The 23,699-nt window shown below is 35.3% G+C and overlaps 1 protein-coding gene across 29 annotated transcripts in view; it reads right to left on the minus strand.

Annotated features, from left to right (window-relative positions):
* Positions 1-23,699, minus strand: part of RhoGAP93B (MyTH4 and RhoGAP_KIAA1688 domain-containing protein RhoGAP93B) — a 617,058-nt gene that overhangs the window by 38,734 nt on the left and 554,625 nt on the right. For all 29 annotated transcript variants that reach the window (XM_067127509.1, XM_067127537.1, XM_067127533.1 and 26 more), the window contains 2 exons: positions 15,325-15,412; positions 6,933-7,195 (listed from right to left, as the gene is read on the minus strand). In XM_067127509.1, coding sequence (XP_066983610.1) covers positions 6,933-7,195; positions 15,325-15,412 — 351 coding nt within the window. The remainder of the gene's footprint in view (positions 1-6,932; positions 7,196-15,324; positions 15,413-23,699) is intronic.

The following is a 23,699-nucleotide window of genomic DNA, read 5'->3' on the forward strand; positions in this document are numbered from 1 at the left end:
TCGAATGAAAATTATCTCGCCTCAAGAAGTTTTGCCTGATCATACCATAGATACAGCTACGGTTATGGTAAGAAAAATATGGTTCCAGAAAATCAATGACCCATTTAATACCTAAATGAATTTGGAATTGAGAGGGGACAATTTTTATAGAGGCAAGTCTCTTACAGTACGCAGATACTTTACACTTGTGCGCACAAAATTTATAGACGACTGAGTTTCAAGTTATTAATACTGTATTAAGTACAAATGTGTTACATACAAATAACTTGTACATTGTAAATCTGTTTAATGTCTCAAATTTAAGTTAATTTTGCACTACTGTACTATCATGATTCTACATGAAATAAGTCTTCCTTTTTTTTACTATTATGTGTGATAATTTTTTTGTATAATTTTGTATTGTGTAATGTACATACAAACCACTGCCTTAAATAGCTTTGTTTCTTGGTTCTATATGTGAGCCTGTAAATACATACTGTACTGTACTTAGAAGCCCAGGTGGTGAGATTCTTTTGCCATAGGGGTACTGTATTATCTTTCACTTTAAAATAGTGGCAGCTGAATCCAACTTATGGGGACAGGCACATACACCAGTTATAGGATTTCATGTTAATGTGATATGTTTAGTCCCGCTAGAGTGGCATATCTAACCATGAACTGATGAGACTGACCTACTGTAAAATAGGAAAAGCAGGAGTCAAAAAATCCTATGGGTGGCCATGAAGCATATGGGACATGGGTAGAAGGAGAACCCTTGAACAAAATTCCAGTTCTATAGCCATCAAAGCAGGTCCTCCTGTGCTTGGGACACAACAAAAATTACTTTCCTAATGATGAATTAGGAGAATTCATAAGATGAAGGAAGCTTGGAAAGGTCATGTGCACTGTCTACCATGAGGAACTCTCCATCATAGCTCTTGGAAAGATGTACGAAGAGAGTCTGCCCTTTCTTGACAGACAAACACTCTTCTCAAGGATGCTGCTGACAATCATATTCTTAAGTATGGACATCCCTGACTTAAGAACAGGTTAGGTTCCAGACTACTGCAAATGAGTCAGAATGACTGAGGAAGGAAACTGCATATATTGAATGTATTTAAACCCTTTGTGCACGTTACATTTCCAAAATATCTATATTTTCTATTAGTGTCTAACTGCTGATATTTACAGCTTCAGTTCAAAAATATACCCCACATGCTCTGTTGATAATTATCCCAAGGGAGAAGGTCCTACGTAAAAAAAACTCCACTGAAGGTGACATACAAGAGTGGTTATGTCTTCAGTTATGATAAGCCAAATTACCATATGAAGCAAGGGATCTGTGTGGTAATGGGCAGATAGAGGGCCACCAAGAAAAAACAAAAATTTTAAGTAAAATCATATGTGTTAGGCTTTAGATTAGGATAAGCTGAATCTTTCCTTTTCTGTCCTTTTTATTCAAGTTATTTACTTCTCTGCATAATATATCACACTTGCATTTATAAATTTTTAAAGTATTGCTTACCCTTCATAAGTAATAAGGGGTAGTGAGTGAAGGGAGTTGGGGAAAATGGGGTACTGGGTAAAAAATGGTTGAGAACCCCCAACGTAAGGCTTTCATACTGACATGGTTAGGTGAGGGGCACACAAAGCTACACCTATTGAGTGGGAGTTTTCACATTATATATGAGTGAGTAGGACCATTTATAATTCTGATTCCTATGCAAATACGGTAGCTCACTTAGAACTAGGGCAAAAGACTGTCTACAACAATAGTTTGTTTGGTACAAACACTGAAAAATACTGAATGAACAAGATTCTGTCTTAAAAACTAATTTTTAAATACAGTACAGTACTTGGATATTTTCTTTGAAATGCTTATTAGTACACTCCCAATACCTAAGCTAGTTTTACAGTGAATCCCTCTCATACCTGTCATCTATGCTAAGTGACACTGAATTGTTATAAATTCCCATTGTTTCTAGTACTGTAACGTCAAACTGAATTACTCTCGCTCACAGCATCTAAGTTAATGTGAAAATGAATCACTCTCACCCCCAAGCAAACATGTCATTACAGTACAACAATCATTTCCAGCATGCAAGCTAATGTGACATTGAAATACTTTAAATCCTAATATCCAACCTAATAAGATAATGAGTTGTTCTTATGCCTAATATCTCAACTTTACACTGACTCATGTTGTTAACACTGGATCACTGATTCCTTTCATCTCATCTAATTTGACATTAAATCAGTCTCACTTTCTATAATGAATTATACTCCCCAGTATCTTAAAATATAAAAATTTCATTCCCAATATTTAAACTAATGTAAGATCAAATCACTCATTGCCAGTTCCTATTGTCACAGCTAATGTGATACTGCCAAGTAATCACTCGTGTCTATACTAAAGTCTGTTTTTGGTAATATCTTATTTTTTATGCTCACACCCTTCAGTAATTTCATATAAGGTTAGTGAACATCACAAATAATTTTTTTCTGTCTGAGGGTCCAGCAAAATTAACATTATCCTTTGCAAATGGAAGGCATTTTCATTCAAACTGGAGTTGCTGACCTGTGTATAAATACTAAAAATGCTGATTTAAACCTCATTTAAGGACAGCTCTGAGAGCAAAATCCATTCCTGTACAAGGCTACCTTGATCCACAACAACAAAAAGGGAAAATGGCAATCCACTCTTTCACACATCCAAGAGGGGAATTCTAAAACTCATCTGTGGTGAACCACATCTGATTCTGGTTTACTGCTTATGAGCTTATCAGTAATTTTCTTTTAGTGCTTTCTGAAAATCCCTATTTCTTCATACAATGCTGGTTTTGGTTTCATTTTAAAACCTGCAACTGCATGTAAAATTTTAAGGAAAAATAAGAAAGTTATGATTTTCTATTTAGAAGTGGCTCAGTGATAATTTTTGGGGGTATCGAGTTAAAGCATACCAAAACACCCCCTAGGTATTCCTAATGGTACCCGACATCATTAGGTTTATAACTTTTTCTATGGATGATATCAGAATCTCAAGGGATGATATTGTGCATCGCCCAAAGGGGTGCAGCGCTGTCAGTGCACCTCACGTGGTGCACTATAGGCATTACTTGAGGGTCTTTGCAGCATCCCTTCAGCCCCTGGCTGCAACCCCTCTCATTTCTTTTACTTTACCTCCATTCATATTCTCTTTCTTCCATCTGACTTTCCACCCTCTCTAAAAATTATTTCCTAATGCAACTACAAGGTTCTCCTCCTGTTACACCTTTCAAACCTTCTTACTGTCAATTTCCCTTTTAGTGCTGAATGACCTCATAGGTCCCAGTGCTTGGCCTGTAGCCTAAATTCTATATTCTATTCTCGATATTGTACAACATCAGAATCTCAAAGATTTAGGAAACACAGAGCATTTGTAATTGTTTCTGGTTTCCAGCTTGAAAAATAAAAGGTTCAATAAAAGTTTGGATGTAAAAATATCAAAGTGACTCTATAAATAAAGTTGCTCACAGAGTGTATTTGATATCTCAGATGAGGAAACATGTCAATGATCATGAAATGTAAAAACCTATTGAATTCATAGATTTTTAATTAATATATTGTAGCTGAATAGATTTGTTTTTATAGGTATGCATTGTTTACATAAATACCTTGTAGTTAATGTACTAGAGAATTGAATTTACTTTATATTTTTAAATAATATAGAACAAAATACCCATATACTGCACCTAACTATACTATCTAATGAAAAGATATACAGGCAGTCCCCGGTTAACAGCGGGCTTGGTTAATGGCGATCTGGTTTTACAGCGCTTGCTAGCGACGAAAATTGGCAATGTTCGGCGCCGAAAATCGCCAATTTCCTCTTATCAGCGCCAATAATTGGGAATTGGCGCTGATACATACCTAACAGAGGCGCTGATAACCAAAAATCGATGCTTTTCGGCGCCGATAAGCCCCGGAAATTGCTGATTTTTGGTTAGTGGCGATTTTCGGTTATCATCACACCCCCAGAACAGAACCCGCCCGATAACTGAGGACTGCCTGTGTATATATATATATATATATATATATATATATATATATATATATATATATATATATATATATATATATATATATATATATATATATATATATATATATATATATATATATACAGGCAGTCCCAGTTTATGACGGGGGTTCCTTTTTTACGCCGCGTCGTAAACCGAAAATCGTCATAAACCGAAAAATTGTCAAAAATCCTAATTAAACCTTACTTTTAATGCTTTGGGTGTATTGAAAACAATGTACAGGTATTGCCCTACTTACAATGGGGTTAGGTTCCAAAAAACCCATCATTTGTTGAAAAAATTGTATCTCAAATATGGCCTAGCCTACACTAGGGTAATCAGTACCATCAATACATATATGGTAGCCTACCCTACACTACACAGTATACTCTATATAGACATATACGGTATAGTAATTATTAGTGTCATCTAATTCTGCAGATTCAAAGCAAGTTGACTTATGATAATTCAGTATAGAGAGAAATTGAATAACAAACAAGTCTTAGCCTACACTTTGGTATATCACATACGGTAGCCTAGCCTACATTATACTGTACTCTATTTTCACATATTAACACCATATTATACAAACGTCAAAATAACGAACGTGCATCTTTTACATGGATCTTTTAAAAAGTTATGCTTTACTACACTGTATCCAATTGTATATATTCTCATATTGCTTTTGCATTATAAACTGTGATCATAGCGATCAAATGTTTTGGTTCGGGAATCGATCACGCAGTGTTTATTTCGCCGCATTTAACTCAGTTCAGAGCGCTTTTCTTGCTTCTAGTTAGCATAAATGAATCTCTAGATACTTTATTTATATGGGACAAGGATAGTTTTTGTTATACGAAGTGTCTTTAAGTCAAAATATAACTTAAATATGTCTCGCTGTGAAGTTAATTTAGCTATTTTTTTCGTTAATAGGCCGTTTGGGGGCATATTTGTTTTGTGTAAAAAGAATCAAGATTCTGTTCGCTATTTTCTCTTGATTTCATCATCATAATATGAGCTTTACGTATTTATCTTTTATCGGCGTGAAAACAGCAGTAATATATGTTCTTTCGTGCCCTGTAGTTTTGATTAAAATACTTTCTCTCCAATTTTATTTATGGTCGAGTTTCACCCATGTTGCCAATGCATGATAATTTATAGTCATTAGCAGCTTGAACATTGTTTTCTCAGCTTCAGCTACAACTTGCAGCTTAAATTTACTGTAGCAATATATTTCCTTGCCGATCTTTTCTCCAAAGTGGTTAAGGGTATAATGTAAAAGTATATCAGTCCTATTGTACTTAACATCATTTTTAACATAACTACAGTAATTGTTTAACCATACGACAGTTGAAATACAAGCAAAACAGTTGTTATCCGATTCGGTTATTAGCAAAACAACACTTTCTCGTTTGGTTGTTTATGGCTGTACACATTTTCGCAAGAGTATAAGGTTACTAACAATACTTTTATCATTCTCTTACTTTTTTAACTAGAAGATGGAATAAAGAGATGGAGGAAAAGAAGCTGGTCTATTGTAAGGTGGTCTCTCTTGCTGCCTGATTGTACGCTGTTGCCTGCGCCCAAGCGAAATTTAAAAATATTTTCTAAATATTGTCGTATCGGTATTAATTGCTAACCCCATCGTAAACTCGAATTATCGTAAGACGAATTATTGTAACTCGAGCACTACCTGTAAACTGAATTTTTATTGAGTTTTTCATAAAAAAAACCTCCAAATTTTCATTATTCTGCCATTTTGGAGCCATATTTCTTCCGTCAGATTGGCGTACGACACATCATAACCCCAGAACATGCGTCGTAAACAGGGAAGTAATTTCTGATGAATATATTTGAAAAGCGTTGTAACCTCGGAACGTCATAAGCCGGACCCATCGTAAACCGGGGACATAGGCAGTCCCCGGTTATTGGCGATCCACTTTTACGGCGCTTGTCTAGCGACAACAATAACCGGATTTTCGACACCGATTCCTGTTATTGGCGCCGATCTCCGGTTATTGGCGCTGATCCTCGGTTATCGGCAGCACTGCTCCCCGGTTATCAGTGCCAATAACCAGATACCGTCACCAATAACCAAGGATCAGCACTATTATCGCCGATTTTCGGTTGTCGGTGATTTTCGGTTATCGTCAAGCTGTCGGGAACGGAATCCTGCCGATAACCGGGGACTGCCTGCATGTATATATATGTTTATGTATATTATATATATGTATTATATATATATACTTTCTCACAATAAAGAAATAAACCTGGTAATTATAAGTGCAGAAATTCTACCAGAACTCCATTTCAATTGGAAAACCAACTTCTACCCTTTTTATATTCATAATGAGTATTAATCAGACTTCATTTAACCTGGAAAAATTCCACAATAATGGACAAATCCACCAATTACAAATTCTACAGATTCTACAACAATAAACTCAAATTAAATTAAATGAACTCTACTTAGATATGAATCCAAAAGTTTGTCATTTTCTGAACCATTAAAACATGGGCTTATGAATCCTGGTTTTCAAGGACTTAGCCCTTGATTTTCAATATGTAATCATAATGTGATCAAACAAAAATCTTCCTTAAGCAATCTGGTCTAAACCATTATTTCACTAGAATGAAAGGTTAAAAAAACATGCAAAGAATCAGCAAATACCTACAATAAGATAGTGGACCATAGTACTAAAATAGGAATTTTCTTGCAAAGAGATATGTACCTATTACTCAAAACTTTTTACATTGTACACTACAATACTTTGAGTCATGTTAGCAAAATTTCATTGTGTTAAATCTAAATGCAACTGCCATTACATACTGCAACATGCAACAGTAATTAAAGATGAATCAACTCTAAAACGACTGAAGAAAATTAAGACATACCTCCCCCTTTTCAAGGATAGGCGAATACAGTGGCTGGTGCAGCGGAGGATCTTTCCTCCGTCTAAGAGAGGCATGCTGCGTATCTAAGGGCAAACTAGAAGGTGGCATGGGTTGTAAAGAAGCAACAAAGTTCTGATGAATAGGTCGAGGTGCCGATGATGAGTGGCTTGAACTGCCTGAAGTACCACTTGCTACAGTGGGGCAGGTCACAGCAGCTGGAGAGGCCCTGGAATCTTTGCTGGCATCTGGAAGGTCCTCATTTTCTGAAAGATAAGAGCAACTTACATTATGGTAACAACTCCAATATTACGTATTTGCAAGGAGTTAAATGATTATTTGCTTTACATTAACCTGGTATTACAAAAGTCTTTTTCAAATAGTTAAAATAACAACTAACTGCACTAAATTCAAGACTATTAGTGAAACTAAACCTAAAAGATGCAGCTCATTTCAATGAAAGTGTAAATTCAAACATATTTAAATCTATATAAAGCAATGGAATTCAATTAAAAAAATGTGATCCAACTACCTATAACTATAAACTGAATATACAGTTGTAAAAAGTGGGTCTGACAGCATCATCTCTAGAGAAAAATCTTTTGTAGTACACCAAGAAATTGATATCACAGCACAGAACTAAATGTGGCCAAAATATGTTGCTAAACTGAAACATGACTACACATGATGCCTGAGAACTAAATATAATTATTTTTGTTGCTACTGTACTTCCTCCACTGGCATACAAAACCAGAAAAAATAATGTATAAATTGAAAAATTATGAAACATAGGGGGCCTAGATTTGATATCCCAAGTGATTCCTAGCTATATTTCATCATTAGTACTGTATATCTCTCTCTCTGTTAACTTTCTCCCAAAATAGCAACTCCCACTCTCAGAAATCATTCTATACTAAACATAGGAAGCTGAATAAATGTCATGGATGCATCAGGAAATGCACAATCATTCTTTAATTACCAGTTACAGATAAAATTAATATGTTAAGAAAACATTCCATATGTGTCATTTAAAAAGGCTTCCTATAAAATGTCTGGGGTTACAAAAATGTGGTCTACAGTATAAGTCATTTCAACACAAAAAAGGAACCCATTATGTTAAATAAGAATTCCTTAATTGGACAGCAAGGTTTTTATAATCATTCAGTGGAGATATGCTTGACTGGTAGGAACTAATGTTAAAGATGTGAGAGATTTACAATGAATTTACAGAGGCCTTTTCAATTAAGACTAAAAAATGCTTTAAAAAAGAGCCACTTCATAAAAAAATAAACAAAATTTAATAAGGTAATCTAAAGTTAGCTCTCAAATAAAGACTTAGCCTAGGCTATCCTAAATTATTCCAAAGACTAAGATTTTCATTCAGGCTAACAATCTAAGGGATGGACCCTAACCTTGTAATCAAGTGAGACAATTTTCAACATGCTGTATACTGTAATCATATGAACTTATATCTTATTCACTATAAGCATGGTTACTTTATAATTTTTTTTATGTTCCTGAAGTGATGTCACTGGCATATAGAATAATATAAGTTTGTTTAAGAGACACCAAGGTTGCATGCAAAAATGTAACTAAAATAAAAACTACCATAATGAAATGTTTTCAGATGATGGATATCTATTCCCTAAGGTATAACAAAACCTAAAAATGCCTAGTACCCTAGGTATTTTGTGCTTTATCATCTAAGTGACACCAGATACATAAAGGACATCTAAATAACTGATCAATGTACTGTACATTAATTACTAGAAAAAAAATTAAAATTGGTTCTCATATATACCTTGACCAATCTTTCTGCAGTACTGCTCAATGCAGTCAACAAGTAAAAGAACACAACTGCACAAAAGTAGCTCCCTCATACAACATATAATTTCCACCAGAACTGGATACTTAAACAAACAAACAAACCTCACACTTTTCCAAAAAAGAACAGCATAATGAAGCATATCAACAAAGATCATGTTTTGGGTTGTGCACACAGTAACATATTACAGAAAAACAATTTTTCACTACAAATAATCAAATAGATCACTTTCAAATTTACTAGTACATCTATAGATGAGTAACATAAATTACTGTACTAGAAAGTATGTACAGTACTGATTATATTTCAATTGGAAAACTGACAAAGCGTTCATTAATTTTATTCAGGTTGTAAGCTACTGAGGTATCACATTCACTTAAATTCCAGGCACTGATGCAAAAGCATATTTTCAGTTACTGCAAACTTGAAATATATTCCAAATTAACTTTTCATTCACTATATTAGCCATATTACCAATCAAAGCACACGTAATCACTGAGAAAAATGAAGCTTATTTCTTTTAATGTTGTATCTTCCTTTTGTTGTAAACAAAACATGATTTTCCCTCCATGGTAAAGGCTTTGGTGAGTGAGGCAGGGACTACCCCCTACACACATGTGTTCAGCTGGGAGGAAGTGTCAAACTGACTTCCCGCAACACATCCTGCTCATGCCAGTTTAGCTCCTATTACCACCACCTACTCAATCAACAGTGCTAGGCTATTAGTATCTATGGGACCTCTACCCACATGTGGTTGTTGACTTACACCTACCATATGGACAAGACAATTTATTGGTTGAATGATTGTCAAAGATTTCTGGATTACAGAATAAACTGATACTGGTACTTCCCTCCAGGAAACTCTTTATTAGTGGATTAAAGACACTGCATACATTGTACTACATACAGCTGAACTACTATACAGTAGTGATAACTGCAAATATCTCCAATACATGTAAAAGAAAAAGCATATTCAAGAAAAAAATACACTTGGATTTGCCAGTTCTCAAATTGCCTGTATAACATAACACCATATCAGATTTCATAAGGACTGCTTCATAAACTACACACTGTCAAACAGCATGTGATATGTATTTTGTAACAACAGTGTCTACAATAATGACAACGCAGACTTTCCATAAAGCAGCAACAATGAAATACAGTCCACACATAAGGTCTTTCACAACAACCCACTTGGGAAAGGATAAAGGACATAGCAATTAAATGTGATAAAATCATTGACTTCTATTGAGTGGACAGATATCACAATTTAACCCTCTAGTACCACAAATGCTATGAATTTTATTTGTAGCAAAAATAAATCCTTAAAAGGATATCAAAATAAGAAATGTACACAACCACATACTTAATTACTGTTTATACCAAATGTACATTATACACAGATATTTGGTAATGCCTAATTCCAGTGCTATATATTGAACAGTACTTTAATCTCTCTCTCTCTCTCTCTCTCTCTCTCTCTCTCTCTCTCTCTCTCTCTCTATATATATATATATATATATATATATATATATATATATATATATATATATATATATATATATATATATATATATATATATATATATATATATATATATAGAGGCCTATACATAACTAATTTATGAAAATACAGAATGTGATGAATGTATAATAAAGGCCAATGCCCTCTTTCTTCTCCCTAACACCCCACTTTACTCTCTCTCTCTCTCTTCCTCTCACTCTTTCTTTCTCTCACTCTCTCCCTCTCTCTTTCTCTCTCCAACCCTCCCTGTCTCTTTCCCTCTTTCTTCTCCCTAACACCCCCCTCTCTCTCTCTCTCTCTCTCTCTCTCTTCTCCCTAACAACCCCCCTCTACTCTCTCACTTTTTGTCCCTCTCACTCTCTCTCTCTCTCACTTCCTCTCCCTCTCACTCTTTCTTTCTCTCACTCTCGCCCTCTCTCTTTCTCTCTCCAACCCTCCCTGTCTCCCAAACACCCCTTCTACTCTCTCACTTCCTCTCCCTCTCACTCTCTTGCAGTCTCACTTTCTCACTTACTCTCCCTCTCACTTTCTTTCTCTCACTCTCTCCCTCCCTCTCTCTCTCTTTCTCTCTCCAACCATCCCTGTCTCTTTCCCTCTTTCTTCTCCCTAACCCCCTCTACTCTCTCACTCTCTAACCATCACCAACCCCGTTCCCAACCCCCACCCCTTTGGTGCCATTGATGTCTTATCCCCACAGTATTTTTTCCAAATAGTAAGTCATATGTATACCAAAATTAGGTATGATAAATTCATAAAGTTACTAAGTCTACAGACATAACCAGCCCCGTTTCACGGGCAGAACCAGGGTCGTTTCAGGGAAGCCCTCCCCCACCACCCTCTGGTGCTGGTGATGTCTTACCCCCACAGTGCTGATTTCTAAATAGTAAGTCATGCGTATACCAAGTCTGGTTGAAATTGCTCAATGCATTTCAGAGTAATTGTGGCACATACACACATACAAGCACATCAAATTCTCTTCTTTAGGCCTATCATTTTGCCTAATTTACTAACCAGAAGACTCCACTGATTAAAGGCATGAATAATAAATATAATTTAAAATATTTGTCCATGTTCCATCAATTTAAATATTAAACTTAATTAGATGCAAAGTCAATTTTGCCATCAGATAAAGCTGGTACAGTAACAATATTTGATTCACATGTATAAAATACAATGCACAAACTTTAATCTCAGAAATTAACTCTGGTAATAATTTTGAGATTTGTCATATTGGTTTTGCTATCAAGAAGTCATTTGTTCAAGATCAAGTCACGTAAAGCGATGCCTACAAAATATAACACACCATTTATGTGTACTATCCCTGAACTTTACAAAAATCTTATTATATTTAAATATACAGTATTAATAGTTCAAGGAAATGAATTAATAAAGATATGAAACTTCTCAATTCAATTTCAGATAAACCTAATGATACAATAAAGAATGAAGCAGAAATTAATTAGCATCTATCTCTATACAAAGGTTCTGAAAATTTTTGGTGCTCTTTACATATCTTTGCCATATTCGGTACATTAGGGCCATGCATACTAAATATGTTCAGGTAGGAAAATATGCTATACAGTGAACCCCGCGTATTCACGGGGGATGCGTCCCACATCCCCCCCAGCGAATAGGTCAAATCTGCGAATGCTTAAAACCCCTCTAAAAACACTTAGAACTGCCCATTTTGATAGCTTAAACCAAGAAAAACCCTGTAAAAATGCTTATACCTGAGTATTTTAATAGTTTTATCACAAAAAGTGCATTTATTCATGAAAATTATATGAAAATACAGTTATTAGTGAATATTTCTCAGTGAAAAATACCGCGAATGGGCGAATTTTCCGCAAATGATGGCTAGATATGTTCCACAGAGAAACCTGTGAATGCGTGAGTCCGCAAACCATGAGAATGCGAATACAGGGGGTTTACTGTATTCATAAAAAGATTATTGGTAAAGATTGGAATGTACAGTGGGATTATTGAGCAAACTCCCCAGATTGGAAGCTTATTGTGAATGATGAATGCAAGCGAAAGAAAAAAAGGTTGAAGCTGCTGTAATGAGCTGTTCATGTAGTATATGCAGCATAAGACAAATTGAGAGAGTGAGGAATGTGGGGATACATGAGTGATTAAATTGTTACATCAGTTAAAGCTACAAATGCTATGGTGAGTTAGAGTATTTCATACCCTTTCCTTATAAGTACTATATTTCAATAGTCTACAATATGGTATTTTGGTAAACAGCTAAAGAGTGATACAGAATTCTTTAGGTTAAATAAGACCAGGTCTTTAGAATCACAATGAACATGAATAAAGACTCTTGATTTTATCTTATCTTAAAAAATTAAATGACTGATTTTTGTCTCATGGCTAACAATAGTTATATTAAAAGTCTGTCATGATTTACTGCTTTGTCTAAGGAGACATCTTTACAAGATGAATTAAACAAATCACTTGATTGTGCCACACTTTATCTAGTATATTCAGGAACTGACTATTATTAGTACTATCCACACCCTCAGCTGGTAGCCCTAGTTTCTCTAAAAATTTCCAATAAAACTAACCTTGCAACTGTGACTAACTCTAATAAAAACACAGAAAGGGGAAAACAAATACCAAAATGAGATGAAAATATTTGCTCCTTGTAAACTAAGAATTATCCCATGAAAAAAGAGAACAGGATCAGTATGACATCCTACTGATGTTTGCCACCCTACATGGTAAACCCAGAAAAAACTTAAAAATCCCTTGGGGATGACTGGCTTTCTTTATTGTTAAATTAAACTAGCTACTATTGCTATCAAAAGAAGCTGGTAAATTAAACTACCTACTATCACTATCAAAAGACAAATTCTATTTACATCTATCTAAATGCATGAATATTTGCAACTAAAACCCTAAAACATACCGAATGGTTGCTGTTTTACTGATTCAATCAAAATGTACAAGAATTCACTAAAACATCATTGAAGACTGCTTGATGATATCCTTGAGATCCTTCCTAATACATCAAACCAGGATTCATTGTTGGAATTTCTTATGCTAGTTTAATTAAAGTTGTATATGCTTTGGCTAAATAACTGTAAACTCCACTTTTTCTGTTATTTAGATGCATTAAAAGTTCCTCATTAAATGTTAACCCCTTCTTGGTCTTTGAGATCCACTACAAGAAGGTAAAATTACTATTAAAACCACCAAAAAGTACAAAAAAAAAATAAAAAATGACATATAAACATATCAATATTAGAAGCACATAACCCAGTCACTGACATAACATTCTTACTCTTAATATGTATACTCATTCTCTCAAGATCTCAGAATGGGTGGGGAAAATCCACAATTATATGTATGTATAATTTCACTTAAAAGGAAGCTTTTGCCAACCTGATCAGTTGGCCTCTTAAGCCTTAATAAAAAGAGTTTAGGATACAGCTGAGAAAACATCATTAGCTAAAGGGAAAAAAGTAAGCAATGACAAGACAATTGTCTTCTCATTGCTTCCCTTTTTTTTTGTTTTCTCTCATGACAAGTTTTCTCTATCCTAAATTGTAATTATAACTATCCATATTCTAACTGTTAAATGCACAAAAAAGTTCAAGGCTGGCAAAATTTCTCTCAATGATGCATTTCAATTGTTGCTGACTGAAAACTACAATTACATAAGTGTTTAACCATAAGCAATCTTCTGCATTCTGGTATTAGGTCAATACCCATGAATCAAAAGTGTGACCAGTTTGGGAGCATGATAAAATTACTTTAAAGTTTCATTCTTTTTGGAATAAAGGACACCACAGTGCAACAGTGGCTTTAATATTGAAGTTTTAATTATCAGATTCACCATTTCACAAAGCCTGTCGTTTACTAAGATGATGGGTTTTAAAGACAGTAAAAAAATCACCACTAAGTAGAGGTATTTCTGGCTTAGTCATAAGAGTTTTGTCTGCTCTAGTAACTGAAGATGCACATCTTTATTTCCTTTAATGCCTAATGAGCATGGATCCAACTCATTTCAACATTTATAGAGACTTCATGGAATGAAGCCTTTATTTGTTGGACAAAGACTTCTATAATTTACAAATTAGGAACTCTCTCAATAAAATAAAACTGATAAATTTGGCACTGTCTCTTACATTTCTTTTGATAAAATTGATAAAATGGAAAAAGGAACTTCCCTTACTTTCCTAACACTAACCTCTCTTAATCTAAGCATTTTCCATCTTCAGTTTTACCTATACCCTTAAATTTCCAGCACAAATGACAAAAATTTGCTCCTGGAAAAAGACTCGTCTCAAGAACATAAGAGCCAGAACAAAAGGTACTCTCATAAAAAAAAAAATAGTTGATACCTGACACCCACACCCAGCAAACTTTGTAAAACACATCTGGTTTCATTCCAAAGTGGAATTGGAAGTCAAATTTAAAACTCACCACTTCTATAAAATTTCCTTGGAAAAAAACTTGATGCTGAGCAGTGATGTTTTAGGAAAAATAAATCACAACTCTAGAAAATTAGACAATACTTTCCATTAACTTCATACTGTATTATCCCATCATCATCATCTTCCTTATTTTTATGTGAATTCATAACATACTTCAATTCTCTGGCATTTACTTCTTAAAAATCAAAACAATATAACAACTATTGTAATTTTTTATACTGGAAACAATTAAAATTCCTTTTAAGGTGAATTTCAAACAATATGCTAGTTATGAAAAAGTTTTAAAAAATACATACTTCACCTACAACATAAAATATTCAAAATTACAAAGAACATTACAAATATAGTGTAAAAAAAATTATTGCACAGTACATTTAAAGGATCAAATAAAAGTAATATGGCATACTATACCCAGTTAATTTTCTAGATTGTTTAATACTAAAAGGCTTACACATGCATGACAACTTAACATTAAAACCCCTTGTAAACACTACATGTGACAACACTAAAACCTGCCTGAAATAACCTTATCCTCATTTCAATAACTAACTTCAAATAAAAAGTATTAATTGGAAAATTATACCACAGTTATGGAATACTAACCTTTACTTTTATTCTTCATTCCATAAGGGGTAAAGAATTCAGAATACATCTCATCATCTGCGAGGTAATTGACATCTTCTAAGTATTCCTGTCAAATAAAATAATTTTTTAAATATAGGAAAACTACCAGACTGACAAACTTTTAAATAACAAAGAACTTCAAAATTCTTTAGGTTATACTACTGCCAAAATCTTATGAAAATTACCACTTTCATTCTGTATTTCTTTTACTGTACTTATTCATCACCAATACGTATATGGGAATGCCTGGTGATGTTATTAATGTATTTGGGTAATATTTAGTAACAGTAACTTGCAGGCTTCTATAGGCATATGACACATATATACATTACACTGAGTTTCTATGAAGAATGGTCTCTAAAATTATTCATATAAGTAATTAACATGAAACTCACAAAATATACCTATACCACCATAGACAGAAATAATTTTCTTTTCTGTCAGTAGCACACTTTCCACAAATAGAGTACGAGTACGTCACTTCCATACATCATAAGCATTATCTTCCTAATTTGTTTAATAAACAAAATATATTCTGATTAAATACTGCTGACTGGAATTGTCTGATTTATGACAGATGAAAAAACAAGAAGGAATAGCAAGCAGCAATTTATCTATTTTCAAACCAAAAGTAACAAATGCAAACTATACTGAAAAACCTGTTTGCATATACAGTAGTTGACAAATTTCTTTCCTTTGAAAAACACCTCAACCTAGAGATGTCTTCTGATGACCAAAGAACACCTGACAAGATAACATACCACTGATCCAAATACAAACTGCACAATTATTATAGTCACCAGCTTATAAAAACTTCCTGAAGGAGTCCCATCACAGCATTTAAGAATGTCTGACTCAAGTACTTTTTCATCTAAGACAAGGGCAAAGTTTCATACTTTTCATGTTTGTATTTTCTTCACATAAATTTCCACAAGCCCTTTGTTACTCTACCCCTTTTGGTCTTTTTCATTGTGTTTTATCTTTCACTTTCTTCCACTGGTTCTGTCCATATTCCAGCATAGCTGTAGTATTTTTTCAGTAAGATTGCCTTTTCTTTTTGGTTTCATAATAAACATGTTCTTGTTTTAGGAGAGTGTTTAGTTTTTTTCTGTCCAATCTTGGGGCCAGAGTTGCTCTAGGCTTAGGCTAGCCATACTTTTTTTATGGGAGAATTTATGGTTTGAGGGTGGCACTAGTTTCTTGCTTTCCTTTGTTGGGGTGTTTCCCCTCCTTTATTTAAGGTTTTCATACAAGGCTAACTAGCTTTCCTGGGATCAGATTACTATACAGCAGGCTTCTATTCCAGCATTCAATCTCCTTCCTTTATCCCCTTTTCTCAAGGTCTGAAAAGTCAGCTTATGATGTGTCATTTTACTTGCATACACTGACTAGAGTTCAATCAAAATTTTACATCTTCTGGGTTTGTATTGCAATGGTTTCCAAGTTCTGTCTATTACTACAGACTCCTTACTTAACCAGTTTGCTTATCAGTCTTTATCTGGTATATTAAATCGTTACTTTGATTATTTAATACCAGAGTTTATTGGGTGCTTTTTTTCTTATAAGATAACTGCTTCATTTAATTTAGTTACAAAATGTCTGATAACAGCTACTTACATTTGCCTCCACCAAACTTCTGTTTCATTTAACAGGTCTTCCCCAAATGTCCCAATGCATCAACTTACTAACGTTATCTTTGCTCAGTGGAATATTTATTGGCCAATCCTTGCCCAGTTTGCCTAGGTATTAAGAGTAGGAAGAAGTACTTTCAACTTTTAACTGGTCTAAATCCCTGCATAATGATACACAGCTTAAATTCATAAAGCTGCCATTCATTACTGCACAGCAGTGCTCTTCCATGCAAATCAGACCCTTCTACCTTATAGGGCATGTCAGCAACTGATGCCAATAACTTGAAAAACAAATTTCTTATTCTCAGCCTATAAAAAATTATTTTTTCTTATATAACAAGTGGATTAAACCAGTCCTATGCTAAAATTTGACCATTCTCTCAAGAAGACTCTCTTCCTTAGTAACAAGACAAATTTTTCTCCTATAGCCCTATACGAACAAACTCAATCTAAAATGGGTTCCTCAGTTGATAAAGTTATCAACTGAGGATCACACAACACTCTTGTATGAGGATCACTGAGGATGTTTTTAAACAGGAAGCAAGAAACTGACAAGACCATGGCTGTCTTAGCACCTCTTTAAAACATTACAGACTGTTTGGAGGTGTAGGAAGACTTCCTCTGTGACAGAAAAAAAGAGAGACTTCCTCTGTGACAGAAAAAAGAGAGTAAGTTCAAAAAATATCTCTTTCATCTTACACAGACTAGGTACCGAAGGTCAGGAAAGGGCTCTTACCAAATGGGTTGCTGTCAGAGAAAATACATACAAATGCAATAACAAGGCAAGCAGAAGACCTGCCTTTTAGAGGCCATCTAGGGCTAACAATAAATCTTAAGACATTCAAAACACAGCTCTAACAACAAGTCCACTGGAACAAAACAGGGAAAGAGGGAGGAGCATGAAGTAAATTATAGCCCTAGACTTAAAAGATTGTAAGGGAACTGGGGTGAAAATGGGAATGCATTACTTTTTAATTAAGTCCATTCACTTGAGAGTTTCTGGAATACAACTATGGAACTCAAACAGGGTTGCCTTTCACAGTTCCAAAACAAGAGGGCTATGAAAAATGCCAGGTCTCCCTGAATTAGTCTTTCCTAAACTGTTTTGTGTCTGCAAAATGTAAAACCTCTTATATTAACCCTTTAACGCCGAAGCCCTATTTACAAAAACGTCTCCTGTATGCCGGCGGCGTTCGGTGAGTTAGCGCCGAAGCGGAAAAAAAGTTTTTTTCAAAAAATCACAGCACGCTTAGTTTTTAAGACTAAGAGTTCATTTTTGACTCATTTTTCTTGTCATTGCCTGAAGTTTAGTATGCAACCATCAGAAATGAAAAAAATATCATTATCATATATAAATATTGGAATATATGACAGCGAAAAAAAAAACTTGTATATAATTGTATACAAATCGTGCTGTAAGCAAAACGGTTAAAGCTAATGAATTAATTTTTTTTAGTTGTATTGTACACTAAATTGCGATGATTTTGGTATATAACAAATTTTAAAATGATCAAAGCAACACAGAGAAAATATTATCACAAAATGATGCATGAATTCGTAATGCGCGGACGTAAAAAAATTTTTTTCAAAAATTCACCATAAATCGAAATATTGTGCTAGAGACTTCCCGTTTGTTGAAAAATGAAGCTAATTGATTGAATATTACTAGACTGTAAGTGTTTTAGCTTACAGTTGCAGTTTTTCGACCATTTCGGTCGAAAGTTAAAGTTGACCGAAAGTCGAATTTTTTCTATTTATCGTGATTTATATGGAAATATTTCAAAACCGATAAAAGCTAAAACCATGAGTTATTTTTTGTTGTATTGTACATGAAATTGCGCACATTTTCATATATAAAACTTTATGTAACGACTAATATAAAGCGGTGCAAATATTACGACAACGAGATGAAAGAATTTCCGAGATGTTCGGCCGAGTTACTGCGCAGACGTAAGGAAAATGTTTTTTTAAAAAATTCACCATAAATCGAAATATTGTGCTAGAGACTTCCAATTTATTGCAAAATGAAGTTAAACGATTGAATATTACTAGAATGTAAGAGTTTTAGCTTACAATTGCATTTTTTTACCATTTCGGTCGAGTTAAAGTTGACCGAAGGTTGAAATTTTAGCAGTTATCGTGATTTATGTGAAAATATTTCAAAACTGATAAAAGCTACAACCATGAGCTATTTTCTGTTGTATTCTACATGAAATTGCGCACATTTTCATATATAAAAGTTTATGTAACGACTAATGTAAAACGATGCAAACATTAAGACAACATGACAAGAGAATTTCTGAGATGTTCGGCCGAGTTACCGAGCGCAGACGTAAGGAAAAAAATTTTTTTTCAGAAATTCACCATAAATCGAAATATTGTGCTAGAGACTTCCAGTTTGTTGCAAAATGAAGGTACATGATTGAATATTACTAGAATGTAAGAGTTTTAGCTTATAATTGCGTTTTTTTACCATTTCAGTCGAGTTAAAGTTGACCAAAGCTTGAAATTTTGGCAGTTATCGTGATTTATATGAAAATATTTCAAAAGTGATAAAAGCTACAACCATGAGTTATTTTCTGTTGTATTCTACATGAAATTGCGCACATTTCCATATATAAAACTTTATGTAACGACTAATATAAAACAGTGCAAACATTACAACAACGTGACGAAAGAATTTCTGGCGCGGACGTAAGGAAAACGTTTTTTTCAGAAATTCACCATAAATCGAAATATTGTGCTAGAGACTTCCAATTGGTTGCAAAATTAAGGTAAATGATTGAATATTACTAGATCGTAAAAGTTTTAGCTTAAAATTGCGTTTTTTGACCATTTCGGTCGAGTCATAGTTGACCGAAGGTTGAAATTTTGGCAGTTATCGTGGTTTATATGAAAATATTTCCAAACTGATAAAAGCTACAACCATGGGTTGTACTTTGCTGTATTGTACATGAATTTGCGCACATTTTCATATATAAAACTTTATGTAACGGCTAATATAGAACAGTGCACAAATTACGACAAAATGACGAAAGAATTTATGAAATTTTCGGCTGAGTTACCGCCCGTGCATAAGAAAAAAAGTTTTTTTCAAAAATTCACCATAAATCGAAATATTGTGCTAGAGACTTCCAATTTGTTGCAAAATGAAGGTACATGATTGAATATTACTAGAATGTAAGAGTTTTAGCTTACAATTTGTTTTTCGACCATTTCGGTCGAGTCAAAGTTGACCGAAGGTTGAAATTTTTTGTAGTCGACGTACGGTACGTCCACTCGGCACCCAACAGACAATTTTAGTCGACGTATGATACGTCCAATAGGCGTTTAAGGGTTAATACACTGTACTACAGTACCTGGAAAGGTGCATTGTTAGCTGAGAATACAGTAATCAACAAATGAGAGAAATAATTTTTTCCTTCTGGTAACCATCTCTCATCACAGGGAACCCTTACTACAGCACAGTATTACTAGCATTGGCAGTAATTCTGAAATGAGGTACAAGCAAATTGTTATTTGGGGAGAGTACCCTCTTGCACGCAAGTTTCATTATAAATTACAGCTGGATCAGCAGGAAATATTTACAAAAGTAGTCTGACAGTTCTTCCTGTTTTGGTAAGATATAGTCAAGACAACGAATTAAGAGGGAAGACATACTGGTATACATGTGAAGATGTTGAAGGGTAAAGTGGTTCCAAGGATTATTATTTGGTTCCTATGACATCAATGTGACCTCTACTGTTAACTGGCATCTGTTCAATGTATTAGTTGATATTTTATTGCTGTAGCCTTCCATTTGATAAAATGGCTTTAGACATAGGAAAAACATATTTTTTGGTAGCCGCTGTTCGTCCTCAAAGTAGCTACATTCTCATGGTCATCCCAGGGCTCCCACAGAATTCTCTTATAGTTGGTTTCAGCCAGAACAGTGCTTGTTGGCACAGTGATAGAATATAAAGGACTCAGGACAGGAGGGCTCTATCTCCTGTCCTACGATTACCTAGGCTCTACGTCATACTCATACAGATGTGACAACAAGTCAGCATCATCTTCATTACATGCCAGGTCTGTGCAAGATAAATATTCATCCCACACCCATACCTTTTCATCAGGGAAAATGGGTGGGTCTGAGGACTCACAGCAGCTACCAAAAATCACATTTTTATGATAAAATATAGTTTTATATATACTTACCCTTTTATTACTTAGCCAAGAGTTTCTACTTGACGGCAGCTTAAATTTTGAAAATTCACGGTACTGCTACTCTTTTGTGTATGTAGATGACTAGCCCTGCCCACTTTCGGGTTATTCGGGTTACGAGAGAGGAACAACTCAGCCAAGAGCTCAATTTGTTGATGCCCCAAGTCCATGTGAGGGAAGGAGAGTGGGCTCCACCCATAATTACTAGGTAAGTATATATAAAACTTTATTTCATCATAAAAATGTCATTTTTATATAGGTAACTTACCCATACTGACAGATGGTGGGATTCATGGACATATTGTACCCCAAAGCATTAATAAAATTAATGAATTTGAGAACAGAAAAAAAATGGTCTAGCATTGGTACAATGCATGTTGTTTCTTACCTGGTGAGAGAGCTGCTGCAGGTGGATACTGCCTCTGGTTGGCAATCATCTCAACCTTGTAGCAGCATGGTGGTATAGCCAGGATCGTCTCTACTAAAGTGGGTACTTCGCAGCAAAGGAGTAGTCTGACTGCTGACGAAGTATCAACATAAGCTTTGGTGATGAAGGACATTTCCAAATTCCAACAAAGCAAACAATTTTGCCCTTGCCCAGGGCAAAGTACAATAAACATAACAACCAGAAAAAACAAACACAGTCACCTACACCTTTCAATTAAAAACACATAAATCCACCACCCGACACTAAAAAAACTGGTGGGCACTCCTGGTACAACCCCCAAGGCTCCCCTTGGACTCAATCACCCCAAGTCAAGGCGAAGATATTAAATAAAGGAAGGATTACTCCCTACACTTCTTCACCAAACACTACGCCAGCCACAGACAAAGGTCCTAATGCACTGCATTTTTCATAGACTGTCTCTACATTTCTCAAGTCATGCATTATGTTTACTGATTTACATTTCCAGAATGTAGACTGTAGAACTGAAGAAAGGGAAAGAGTATGTTTAAAAGCTACAGAGGTAGCAAATGCCCTCACATCAAGGGCTCTTACCTTTAGGACAGGTAAATCATCTTCATTAATCTGGGAGTGTGCCTCCACAATGAGATCTCTCAAAAAGAACGAAAGTGCATTCTTAGATACTGTAATGACCGCGATGGGTTCTTCACCGAACACCACAAATTACTTACTGGACCTCTGATCTTTTCTTTTTGCTGAAGATAATATCTTAGATTTCTCACATGGTACAGAACTCTCTTCCTCTTCTGCCCTTACAATGTCAGATAAACTTTTAATAGTAAAATAACGAGGCCAGGGTTGCGCCGGGTTCTCATTCTTTGCAAGAAAACTCAAGAGAAGGGAACACACTGCATCCTCTTGGGAAAATCCAGTCCTTTTATCATCATGTGGATTTCACTAACCCTTTTAGCCGCAGCTAAGATCACTAAAAACAAAGTCTTTTTAGTAAGGTCCCTCAGTGAGGAAGAACGCATGGGTTCAAAGCAGGGACTCATAAGCCATCAGAGGACATCCAGGTTCCAAGGACATGTCTCTTCTCTTTTACATTTGGTCGTGTCAAATGACTTGATCAGGTCAGAGAGGTCCTGCTTCGTAGAAATATCTATACCTCTATGACTAAATACGGAACTATACCCCCTTATCGTTGAGAAAGAGAGGCCTCTGGAAGATCTTAAGTACAACAGAAAGTCTGCTACTTGTGCTAAAGTCGTCTTAGAAGACGAGATGTTTCATCTTTTACAGCAAAGTCTAAAGACTGCCCACTTAGCCTGGTAGACTTTGTAAGTAGACTTACGTCTGCATCTAGCGATAGCTTCTGCCGCCACTCTAGAAAAGCCCTTCACTTGTATAAGTCTGCTGACAATCGAAATCTTGTCAGGGTCAGAGGATATGCCCTGATGGAGCCTCCTGAAGTGGAGTTGTCTGAGCAGACTTGGAATGGCCGACAGGAGTCTACAAGGAGTCTGATCAGCTCCAAGAACCACTCCTTTTGTGGCCAAAAGGGAGCTACTAGAGTTATCCTGGCGTTCTGGTGCAAGTGAAATTTCCTGAGCACCCGGCTGATCATCCCAAAACGGAGGAAAGGCATACAGGTCCAAATTGGATCAGTTCTGCAACATCACATCTGTTGTCCATGCTAATGGGTCTGGAAACGGGGAGCAGAACAGGGAAGACGATGGTTTCTGGACATTGCGAACAAGTCCAGCATAGGCTCCCCCCATAGTTTCCAAAGGTCAGAACAAACCTGATGGTCCAGAGTCCACTCTGTTGGGGGGGGCGGGGGGTTGTTTGTGGAGACTGTTTGTCTGCAATCCCACTGCATTTCCCTTGAATGAACCGAGTTATTAACTGTTTTCAGTTTTGGTCCGCCCTAAGTAGCACATCCTTGGTCATCTCATAGACGGAGAACAAATGGGTCCCTCCCTGAAGTCTTATATATATATGCCAACACTGTGATGTTGTCTGTGCAGATCGCCACCTTCTTGTTGCTAACTCCTAGGAAGATTGCTTTCAACTCTTTCAAGTTGATGTGCAGGCTTCTCTCCTGTTGGGAC

Source organism: Macrobrachium rosenbergii, chromosome 25, assembly GCF_040412425.1.
Source record: "Macrobrachium rosenbergii isolate ZJJX-2024 chromosome 25, ASM4041242v1, whole genome shotgun sequence".
Lineage (NCBI taxonomy): Eukaryota > Metazoa > Arthropoda > Malacostraca > Decapoda > Palaemonidae > Macrobrachium > Macrobrachium rosenbergii.